The sequence below is a fragment of the Camelina sativa genome, chromosome 12 (assembly GCF_000633955.1).
Source record: "Camelina sativa cultivar DH55 chromosome 12, Cs, whole genome shotgun sequence".
Lineage (NCBI taxonomy): Eukaryota > Viridiplantae > Streptophyta > Magnoliopsida > Brassicales > Brassicaceae > Camelina > Camelina sativa.
Genome location: NC_025696.1, coordinates 20,994,626 through 21,006,675, shown reverse-complemented (window position 1 = coordinate 21,006,675; position 12,050 = coordinate 20,994,626). Strand labels below are relative to the sequence as shown.

Here is a 12,050-nt window from a genome sequence, read left to right as displayed (position 1 = left end):
ATGGGTTTGTTTTACTTTTGATCAGAGAAAATTAGGGTATCAAAAAGCTCAAGATTTGTTGTCACGGTTTGTGTTCATGTTTATCTCTTGAAAAAAACTGTTAAGGAAAAATAAAAGCCACTTAACCGTTGTGTGTTCTACGTTTAGAAAAAGAAGAAAAAGAAAAAAGGTTAATTGTGGTGGTGGTGGTTAGTGTTGCTATTTTTGAGGAATACGTCACTTTTGTTTTTAATTTGGTTATTTTTAGGCGTTACCAAACTTCCGACACAACAGCACAATCCCCACCAATTCTTTCTATGGTATTGTTTGTTTTTGATAAACTTTCACATGACTTCTTCTCATAAATTTTTGATATTTTGAAACAAGATGAAGAAACTATATATATATAAATGAAAGAAAAAAACTACAATTGCTGAATCCTTAGGTTGATAAATGTAGACCTTTTTACTATTTAGTGAGCAAAAAGAAACACATGCATGCATGATTCTGAAACTTGTTTGTTTACATGAGAAATAATTATTATTGACTTTTTATTTTATGTGGAAATGGTGTAAGCTTTAGATTGCAAGTGGAGCTACCTAACGTAAGTGGATTTTATTATTTTTGAGTTCGGTAAATTTTATACACTTTAATGCTGATGTTTTTTTCTTTTAGCTTTTCGAATTTGGAATTTGTTTATCTCTCTAACTGAATTTCACTCTAGGGTCTATATTTGGTTTAATTTGGTTGGTTCTGCAGCTGTATTATGCCGGTAATTAGACTCACTAATCACAGGGAAAGCAACAAGATCATATATGAATCCTTAATATAGATCTTCTGTTCTTCTTTGAGATGTTGTTCCAGTTTTGCAACTTTGGAGTTATTTATATTAAATGACTTATCAAATCACAATCAACTCTTCAATGACTGTGAGATAAACAACCCTACATTTGATGTTTTTAACTGTTCCCTCGCCAAGTGACTTGAGTTACTTCACAATCCTATTCCAATAATTTGGTGATAATTTCAAATTAATACCCTATTAATTGAGAGAGAGAGAGGTGGTTAACATTTCTTAAGTACGACAAACCCAAGAACAAATCAGCACAGACAAAACAAACATCTTTTGAGTTTTGTACACTATTACCCCCAAAAAAAACCATCAAGACTCCCAAATGTGCAAAACAAAGATACCCAAAATTCAAAATGGGAGGAGTGGGGGTCTCTTAAACTTTAGCTTCTGCACAATTCCTTTCCTTCTGCACCAACTAGCAAACAAACAAACAAACAAAAGCAAACCATTCAATCTCAGCCTGATTACAATATGCAAGAAACCGATAAATTATCGAATTCAAATGAACATGATATGACCAACATCAAGACCACATCTTTGGTTTTCTCAATGCAGCATATAGACCAAAAATGAATTCAGACACCAAGTTGCAGCAATTCTCTCACAATCAATACAATGTGCAAAACTATGCAAGAAAGCAAACCTATACAAGACCCATTTGCAATGTTTCTTGCTGATGCTTTTCTCAAGGTTTAACAAGAATGATACTAAAGGCTTATTTGGTAAAACTTAGGCTTATTAACCATTATTAACTTAGTTTTACCTGGAAAAATATGGCTAGGATCCACCATTTAACAAGGAGATTTTTAATTACAAATGGCAAGCTTGGCAGTCCAATCATCAGCTACTCCATAATCAAGGCTGAGCTCAGTCATGGGAGGGATGTTCTCTGCAGCGAAGAGCATGACTCTGGGGAACATGAGACTGTTGTGATCATAAAGTACTAACTGGACAATGACATTTGGATCAGTACTGTGGCTTATGTAACAAGCAACATTCCTCATCTTGGACACATCCATTGCGAAATCAACAGGAGGTATCTGAGGATAAGAAGGCGGCTGGTAACCAGCGAGGACCTGAGACAAATCTCCCCATTCTTCCCATCTTGCAGAGGAAAACCGAGCAGGATATACCAATGTATCACCGTTCATGGTCATAATGTTGGCTTGTTCCCTTGTCAAAGCAACCCCAGCATACTCACAAATAAAAGCACCAGAATGTAATATATCCAAAGACCGAACTCCCCAGCCCGTTTCCAGTGACCTAAACACTTCGAGCCTATTCTTCAAACCCTTTTGAGTCACACGGTTTCGGCAAGTTGGAGGGCACTGACACGCCGGTCCACATTCATGTATCAATGGTCTCAGTCTTATCAACTTCCCATGGTAATCATAAGCAAACTCACCTGAATTCTTGGTTTCACAAATGCAGCCACTGGTACAACCAGTGATACAGTTGCATCCACTTGCACTACCACTCCCTTGAATGAATAAGCCAGGTGGAAATGAAGCTTTAGCAAGGTACTCATAAAACAAAGGTTCTTGATCACTGTCAATGTCATTAAACAAATAGACAGGAAGATTCTCTTTCCTATTAGAGATATCGAAACTGATGTAACCTGTGGGCCTGACAGACAAGGGGTTGGTTTTAAGAGTGCTCGCCAGCTTCAAGATGGAGCTACCCATCTCAGCCTGGCCTTCAATTCTCTCCAGCCTAAATTTATACACACCGAAACCAGATATCCCAACATCGAACCAAGAATCAACAATCCTAAACAAGCCATCGTAAACATAAACTCTGCTAGAAACAGAGTTCTCATACTTCAACCCTCTAATCACCCTGACTTCAATCCCATAGTACATACTCCGTTCCATGCCAAGATTCCCACCTTCCAGCTTCTGATGTTCAGCTTGCTTTCCAAGCCTATCCTGCCCACCATGTCCTGTATAAATGATCACATCTCCTTGATCATCATCATCCTCATACCCACCAGAAACAATCACACTAGTAGCAATAGGCTCTCCATTAGAGCTAAGACTCCCTGTAAGGTAATCAATCCCAGCTTGAGTCTGGCCATGTAAACCCATAACACACAACTCAAGCCTAAAGAAGAAGATGTCACCAACTTGAACACCAGGGATGGAACCCACGATTCGTTTATCACGATTCAGCCACAAGAAACAATCTTTCATCAAGGAAGCAGCTTTACTATCAGGTCTACCTTTCCTTCCACCAAACCCTAGACGTTTAGCTTCTTCCATCATCATATAGATCCTAAGAGAATCATAAACCATCCTCGTCCTCCTCACATGTTCACGAAACTCTCTCTCACCATCAGGTCCAACATCAGTGATCCTCACAAGCTCCGACGAACGTTGCTGCGGCTTCGGCCTACGGGTAAAAACACCCGACGGTGGTGAAGCGTCGACCGGAACCGACTCAGGGTAACGATTCTCCTCAACCGGTACGATTGCTCCGGTTAAGGAATCAAGAACCGTAACATCATCGTGACGTTGAAGCCGTTGAGCGAACGCGGACCTGAAAGTCTCGGCGACGTTGTCGGAACCTGAGTTTGTGGGTTCGTTGAAATTGGAGACGGATGATGAAATCGGGGCTTGTGGGTTTGAGTTTGGGAGTTGAAAAGCCAAGTTTTGGGTTGATTCAGTGATGGGTTCGAGCTTTGGGATTAGTGTAGGAGACGGATTCAAAGACGGATCTTGAAAAGGAATGTGAGATGAAGAACCCATCTCTTCAAAAATGGGTTTTTTTTTTTTCTCAGAGAAATCGAAGAAATGGGTTTCTTTTAAGCAACATCCATGGCGAAAGCAGGAAGTTTTTTTACTCAAACGTTCCTCCTCCTACTCCTACTCCTACACGGGATTTAAATGTAAGTGTTCTTAAGATTTTGCTATTAACATAAACATGACAAATGATTTAGTGTATTAACTCCAAAAATTTAGGCAATAGGAAAAATCAAATATCAAAAATTTCATACCTGTCTTTTTTTTTTTTTGTGGTTTTGAAATACAGAAATTGAAGATCTCTGAAGATGAAAAAAAAAAAAAGAGCTCTCCTTGGGGGAATCGTGATTTCTCTCTTTTGTACGGGTGTGTTTGTTTGGTGCATTGAACCAAACCAAACATACCAGAAGCATTTATTTCTTATTAATGACACGTAAAATTATTTTCTAAATTTTGTGTATTAAAATAATTGGTATTTTTAATTTTCTATATTAATGTATTAATTTTTATTATAACTTTATTCTATACTTTGATTTCTTACTTTTTAAATTATTTAATTTCTTAACTTATATAGAAAATCATTAACACATAAGATTTACTAAAAGTTTTGAATACAGAAACAAAAGAAATATACATCCTTCAATATTGGAAGTTTATTTTTCTTAATATCTAATTTTTCTCGATTTATTTGTAGTCAACAAAAATTTTAAAATGATTAAATTTTTTAACTAAATTTCATTAATTTTAATTTTGATAAATATAATAACACTAAAATTCATTTTTAGAATTTTTATATCATACTTAGTTATATACAGATATTGGTATATACTAATATTATTTTTCTTGGAAAAACATTTATTTTTTAAAATAAATATTAAGAGATTTGTTAATAAAAATACATATATATATATATATATAAGAAAAACAATCAGAAGAACCACCTTTTATATATTAATTGAAAAAACCTATGAGACTAAAATTTTGAAATTTGAAGAAAAAGATTATAAGAAAGAGTATCAAAAATGAATGTAACTTCCTTTTCATATTTATTTGTCTATTTATAATATAAAAAAATATTTATTTCTTTTTATATATTAACAATATATTGACATGTGGTACCAGAAATTGACACGTGATATCTAATTTGGTACCTTTCTTGATTTTGTAAATAAATTTTGGGAATTTTGCACTCACATCCACTTTCACACAAAGTATTCACTCATATACCCACTTTATGCTACAAGTATACTTTTGACTTTTGAAATTACATATTACCTCTTCCATTAACTAAACTTAAGAGGGGGGTATTGAATTTGGTATTTTAGAGGATTTTGGAGTATTCTTAAAATCATTTGTTATTCAATTGATGATTTTTAAAAATCTATTGAAATCCTATGTTATTCAACTTAAGATTTAAGTAGAATCATATAAAATAATTCACAATCTTTTGTTATTCAATCAATGATTTATAAATTCCACTTAAAATCCATTGTTATTCAAAATATCATAAACTTTTTAGAATTGCTACTTTGGATGATTCTGAAAGACAATTTTTTTTTTTAATAGTTGAAAAATGTGGCCAGAGAATAACAACACCTTTTGAGATGGAATTTTGAAAGATTTCAAAGATCTTCTTCCTCTTCTCCTTTTTTATAAGATTTCTTCTAAAGGTGCTGCTAATCCACCTGCTGCACCACTAAAATAAGGCTCAAGATCTTAAACACAATACACAATAATCAACAAACATAAAAAATTAATACACACCCAAATCTTCTTTTTCTCCTATCCTTGTGATGATCATCAAACACATACGTTCAGTTTTTTTGGTTGGCTATGTTTTTAGTGCATGTGATGATCATATATATATATATATATATGATATTTTGTAAGTTGGACAAACGATAAGATAGATACTGACGTACGTGGCCGAGTTTATACATCTCATCTCACTCCGATCTCATTTTTTGTGTGTTTCATCATCTTTAAACGATTGATTTCCGTGTTAGATATATGTTTTCAGTAGTTGTGATTCGTTTAGTCTTTTAAACAAAAACTATGGGTTGACCCCGAAGGCCGATGGAGAACGCTCTAATAATAATCGGGCCATGAGAGACGTCATCATGTGAATTTTGTGCTGGGAACGAGGATGACTTGAGAGATCATTGGAAACAAATTTCCTTTTCTTGTTTTGTAAAATATTCTAAAATCACCTAAAAATTATGGGTGAGTTACTAGAATATTACATAAAAGCTTCCTTTTTACAAAAGTAAACATAATTATTGGTAATTACTAGAATAAACTTTGTACCCATACTATCCTTGAAACTAGTGTTGAGAAAAAACGTAATTACGGCTAATGCTATTAGTGGAAAAAAAAAATATTGGGAACTGGGAGAAAGTCTACTGATTCTTTGATGGTACATTTATATAGGTGGCTGATTAAAGGTGTACGTCAGATATTTTTGGTACACTTAGTTGTAGTCTTGGTACACTTATTGGTCAACGTAGATGGTACACTTAGTTGTAGTGTTGGTACACTTATCGGTGGACGTATATATGTATCAAAAACTAAGTGTATCAAAAATATCTGACGTACACCTTCAACAGTCAATATGACCCAAAAGATATTTATGGTAGACTAATGGCTTGTTGCGATAGATTTATGCGACAGATCTCATCCTTTACAGATATTTTTGGTATACTCTGTTTTTTTTTCTCAATAGTTTTCGTAGTGTATTGGTAGACTTCTAGTCTGTAGTAGATTTAGTAGGCATTTTTGACAGCTGTAAAGTCTTACCAGAATAATATGAATTTGTTTGAGCTGGCAAAGACAGTCTAGCGTTGCGATAGACTTATTGGGGATAGATCTAAACACGTTTGCTGTTCTTCCGATTAATGGTGTTCATGTAATAAAGTTTGTAGCAGATTCATCAATCGTGTTCTGTTTATCGGCCGGAGCAAACGTCTTTTTCCTACTCAGTTTCGGAAATCTTTCATCTGGGTTCATCCATGGAAGAGCAAGATATCGTTTCGGAAATCTATATAACTCACTTTTTATAGGTTTTTAATTTAGAAATCAGATGTTGAGACGAAAATCTATAATAGTTGAGTAAAAACCCCACAAGTGAAACCAAAAAAATAGACATAAGTCGTGAAAAAATAAAGTGAGGCAGGGAAAATTAGGGTTTTCAGTCGTATGTTAGAGGTAGAAGACGAGGATATTCTGGTAATTTCGGGTTCATTAAACCTAAAATCGAACGTGTACGTACATATAAACGTGTACGTACATATGAACGCATACGTACATAATGTTCTTGAGATTAGAGTACGTACATAACGTTCTTTTGCTTAGTGTAGGTCCATAAATCCGTTTTAATGAACAATATTATTGTAATTTTGTAGTCATCTTCAACATATCTTCTTCTATAACCCTAGCTAATATTGTCGTTGTTGTTCACCGGAAATGGAACAAGTAAGAGATGTTACTAGAAAAAGTAAGAGATGTTACTAGAACAACCTATGTAATTCGTAATTGTTTATTTATTTATTATATTTTCGAGAGGTAATGAACAATAACCACACAAAATTACATTTTAACTATAGAGGGTAATATTTAGATAACATAAATATATAATACTCAGTTCAACTAGGTACAACTAAATATATATTTAGATTTGCATTTATATTTAAAATATGAAAATGATAATTAAGGTTTATACGAATTTCTTTACATATTGAACTATTAAAGAACTATGTTTAATCAACAATACAAGAATTAATCACTTTCTAATACATACTATCGTTTTCACATAAAACACTCTTTATAGTATAAGGAAGACTTAGTAAGTGATCACCTCAAATGAAGCAAAAAAGGTGAAAACCAAGTTTTTATGAACATTGTGTTATGGCTTTACTTGTATATGCTAATTAATAGTGATAAATTTTGTGGTCAACTACTAATTAACAATTTATATTATAGTCCAACTGGAAATACAAAAAAAATGCAAAAGTTCAACTATGAATACGAGAGTACAACTGGATAACTATGTATAATTATGTGTATACCAAATAATTTTTTACTAATATCATGTTGTCTTTGGTTTATTTTACCATAGTGTGATGATTTTAAATGAATATTCCGCCGCCAAAATCTATTTTTTATTCGTTTTCACATGATGCATATTGAAATTTATTTTAATAATTCTAGTACAGTTGCACCAAGTAGTTCAAGTTATACTGAAATTTTCTACCTAAGTGATCTAGTTATACATAAGACCTCACATTCACCTTAAAATTCTATTAATTACAACCAAACAAATCTCTCTCTGTTGCAACTCTTTTATCTTCTGCAAAGACTCCATCTTATACTTCTTATAGTTTCTAAGTAGATATTACAGGATACCTTAAGCAATCATGAGGGACCCTAACTTGCGAAACTGACTGGAAGTACCAATTTAAAAGATATATCAAAGCTCCGCAGGCTAAATCAAATTACTAAACTAATGCAGCGGAAAATCCTAAGTTAAGCAAACGCTAAACCTAGTTTAAAAACGAGTTTGCAAGTGACAAACTCGAAGGATAAAACTCTGGAATCCACCGGAAAAGGGGTTCTGGGATCCACCAGAAAAGATAAAGAGATAAACTCTAAAACTTTATTGATAAGAATAATATGATTCCCTTTAGGTTACTACTAAAGCTGTTTATATAATAAAACAAAGCTAGCGAAACCCTAACCTAGAATGGAAAACCAATAGAAATTAACATAATTAAGAATTAATAAATAAAAGCTAAATTAATTAAAATCCTAAGGATTATGCTCCTGCATCATAAACAAGCTTCAGGTAAGCTGAGTGAGTGTGTGGTCTTCATCAATCTGTTGCATCACTCTCAGCTGTTTCTCAGCATAATCTGACCTATGCATCTTTATGAATATCTGAACATTCAAAGCATGCCTACAAATATGCATAAACAACCATCAGCTACCGAGTAATGGTAAGACCTTAACAATCACTAAGACAAGATCCAACAAAAAAAAAAAATCAAAAAGCTTACAGATCCATGGTTCCTCCAGAATGAGTATGCTTGAGAGCCTCGTTGTAGTCTTCCTCATGCATGCAAACGATATGTACCTTCTCAAAGTCTTGGCCACGGACCTTCATTCTTCTCCTTTGTTATCTGCCTAAGCTCTTTCTCAAGCTCCCTAGCTTCCTCCGGGACCTGCATTTACAATCATGTTAAAAAATGATCAAACAATGAAAATGGTAACTAAAAGACACCTAGCATGTGATTCCACCACACCTGTGCATGACGAAGTCGAACCCGAGAACCAGCTTCATCAATTAAGTCAATTGCCTTGTCAGGAAGGAAACGATCACTGGAATCAAAGGAGAGTCAGATGTAATTAATACTAATGACACTCTTGCAAAACTTTAACAGTCTGAATAAAAATAAATGTCAACCAATTGTCAATGCAGCGACAATAGTAAAACTTGTTAATATTATTTTTACTTTTGATACGTTGGGTGTTACCTTTTTCTTCTCTTCATCTTTTAGGGTGCCAGGCATGGTTACATCCAGCATGTTGACCTCTTTCACTTTCTTCTACGTTAGACTCATTATCTTCGATTGATTCAACTTCAACAAGACTGCTTGTTGAAACTCTACTATTTTCTGTTTCATCATATCCATTATCGACTTTGACATTCTTTTCTAAATCTGTTCCAGTCAACAAATTTGAGTTTGGGGTGATGTCACTGTCTTCAAGTGTTTCCCTGAAAGGATCTACATGGTAACCATTCACCGTCTTTTTCTGGCCCCGATACTTTTTTCAGGTGCTCTGGCTTCCGAAAAAACTAAGCCCTTTGAAGGGTTAACAGTAACATCCACGTCTTTCAAAAGTGGATGACGACCTTTCAGAAGCGCAAGTTTTACAGTAGTCAACCACTGCATGGCCAACACAGGAAAATCAATCTCTCAGACATAAAAAAGAACATAACAGGACAATCAACTAGGAATTAAAGAAAATAAAACCTATTCATGTAAAAGAGTGCATATTATTTGCATTTTAACCAGTAAAAAAACCATATGTTTATACTAACAGTCTGTCTAACGTAGATAAATTATCAATTACAAACAACATGATCGTAATAGTGAGCATCTTGGATATAAAGGGTATCATGCCTGCCTTTAATTATTCAGTAGTAACAGAAGAAAAATAATCAAAATTATACAAGTTTGTGTATCTGTCGGAGAAGCATTATGTTCCACCAAGATGGATTGACTATAAACCACTGATTTCAATATATAATATGTCAAGTATATTTCATAACATTTGTGAGTATGTGTGACTATGCAAGAGAGAAATATAGGGAAAGAAGTTGCCTCAATCGCAAGGTCCTGGCACCAAGACACGGCCACTGTACGCCCATCGATCAGATTTGGTGAAGACGAGCATAAAAGCAGACTTGTGTATGGATTTTCAGCTATTGAAGTCTGTGGTATTGTATAAGGTTGTACCACATTGTCATTCTGACAAATACACACAACTTACAGAGTCAAAATATGTACAACACAGTTCAGAAAAGTCATTCAAGAGACCAGTATTAGACTATCTAAATAAAATTTACATGTAAAATGAAAACTGATTTAAAAATTGAAACCTGATTTAACTTTAAGGATCAAGATCCTATTTTGTGTCAATGCCAACATCACCCTAAAATATCATTCAACATTATTCTCAGATCTAAATCACAGCAGCTACTTCATGATCCGTGCAGCATAAAATCTCCTTTGACATAAAATGTCCAAAATTTCTATTATTGAATTCCTAAACTAAATTAGACATACCTCTAATATGAAATTTTTACTATAATGATACTAGAAAAATAGCACTTCTGAATTGGAAACTAAATCAGGTCATATAGAGAGGTATAACCTTAAAGACAACTGCATAGCCAGTATAAAGAGGACAGGAACTTTTACTTCCCCAATCACATCTCTGGTTGCACAACTGGAATAGAAATCTTCTATACTCTCGCAACCATATGTCACCATGGACAAGGCTTTATCAAATTCACGAACTGATTTTGAAGACAACGCCTTTCCAACATCGAAGGCTTTTGCTCTGCCTTGGAAAAGCTCCTAGAACGTGAAACCATATGCATAGCCCAGTCAGTATAAGAAGAGCTCACTCTAAACGAGTACATAAATCATTATGTAGCTTTACTAAGAGCAATACCCAACCTTGTTTGCCAGCAGTATCTCAACCAATCCACCTGTAATTTGTTGATCCAAACTAGTAGAATAAGGATCCACATGTAAGTTCAGAAAATTAAAGATTCAACTAAGTTCCGATCAAAAGAAAGCTACTAAAGAAGACGGAGACAAAGCGAAACACTACACAGAAATGAACAAATGAAAATTGTCTTTTCTTTTACAAAGAAAAAGCAAAACCTCCACGAAATTCACGATCTGAAACCTCATAAATCGCACAAATTCGAACTAAAACCACATAAACAAGTAAACACACACAAAACCCTAGATTTTCAAACAAATATAGCTTCAAGAACAAACATCACAGAACCAAAACAAGAAACCACTCCGAAAGAATTCGAATACAGAGATTAAGTGAGAAGAAAAGAAAAACTTACCACAGTAATGGCGATCGAAATGACTCGCCACGAAAGTACCAGCTCCACAAGTTGCGTTAGGGCACTCTTTCCTCAGACGCTGAACTTTCCCAGATCCATCGATTTTGTAAAACTGAAGAACCGCGAGCTTCACCTTCTTATGCTTATGCTTGATTTTCTTCGGCTTGGTGTAAGTCTTCTTCTTCCTCTTCTTAGCACCACCAGAGAGAGTCGGAGACGGAGCACGAGATGAAGCGTCGATTCCTTCTGGATGTTGTAGTCGGCGAGAGTGCGGCCGTCCTCGAGCTGCTTCCCGGCGAAAATCAAACGCTGCTTGTTGATGTCCCTTTTGGTCACAATTAGTATGTTTAGTTCGGTCAAAGAGGATCGAAATTCTCTTCTATTATATTGATGTCGAAACACAAAAGACGGGCTACAACGCGACTCAAACGGGTTACAAAGGTAGACGAGGATAGTAGACGAGCTGATATCTCGTCGATTCTCCGAGCTATGAGTTTAGAACCGTTGACTTTTGCTTGGACGAGCTAAGCTTTTGTACTTGCTGCACGAATTCTCCTGCTTTTCTCCGATCCCCTCTTCTAAAAGCCGTACGCCCGTATTTATAGGGAATCGTGTCGGTTCGTCTAGGAAAAATACCATAATACCCTTCTCTCTCGAAAGGGATATTTATGGGCTTTTTCCTGGGCCGGACCCTTTTGTTGGGGTTGGATCTACCCCTAACAATAGTCCCCCCCCTCGCCTCTAGTTTGTAGTCTTTAGGCGAAGGACTGCGCGTGGGATGATACAGAGTAGCGCGTGAAGGTGCAGTTTCCAACGTTGAGGGTCGAAT

General features: G+C 35.0%; 2 protein-coding genes and 1 long non-coding RNA gene across 3 annotated transcripts in view; all 3 read right to left on the bottom strand.

The window, feature by feature from the left end:
• Positions 984–3,947, bottom strand: LOC104732370 (histone-lysine N-methyltransferase family member SUVH9-like). The gene is made up of 3 exons (XM_010451899.2): positions 3,828–3,947; positions 1,596–3,702; positions 984–1,247 (listed from the first exon to the last, which is right to left on the bottom strand). Exon 2 carries the CDS (start codon positions 3,577–3,579, stop codon positions 1,639–1,641), a length of 1,941 nt encoding a protein of 646 aa, XP_010450201.1. The 5' UTR covers positions 3,580–3,702; positions 3,828–3,947; the 3' UTR covers positions 984–1,247; positions 1,596–1,638.
• On the bottom strand, positions 8,427–9,523 carry LOC104732369. The gene is made up of 4 exons (XR_002034746.1): positions 9,102–9,523; positions 8,871–8,946; positions 8,625–8,789; positions 8,427–8,524 (listed from the first exon to the last, which is right to left on the bottom strand). It is a non-coding gene; the product is annotated as an uncharacterized LOC104732369 (long non-coding RNA).
• Positions 10,040–12,050, bottom strand: part of LOC104733714 — a 2,439-nt gene continuing 428 nt past the window's right edge. The window contains exons 2-5 of the mRNA XM_019233626.1: positions 11,222–11,600; positions 10,815–10,846; positions 10,507–10,712; positions 10,040–10,100 (exon numbers count right to left, since the gene is read on the bottom strand). Coding sequence (XP_019089171.1) covers positions 10,055–10,100; positions 10,507–10,712; positions 10,815–10,846; positions 11,222–11,600 — 663 coding nt within the window. The 3' untranslated portion in view covers positions 10,040–10,054. The remainder of the gene's footprint in view (positions 10,101–10,506; positions 10,713–10,814; positions 10,847–11,221; positions 11,601–12,050) is intronic.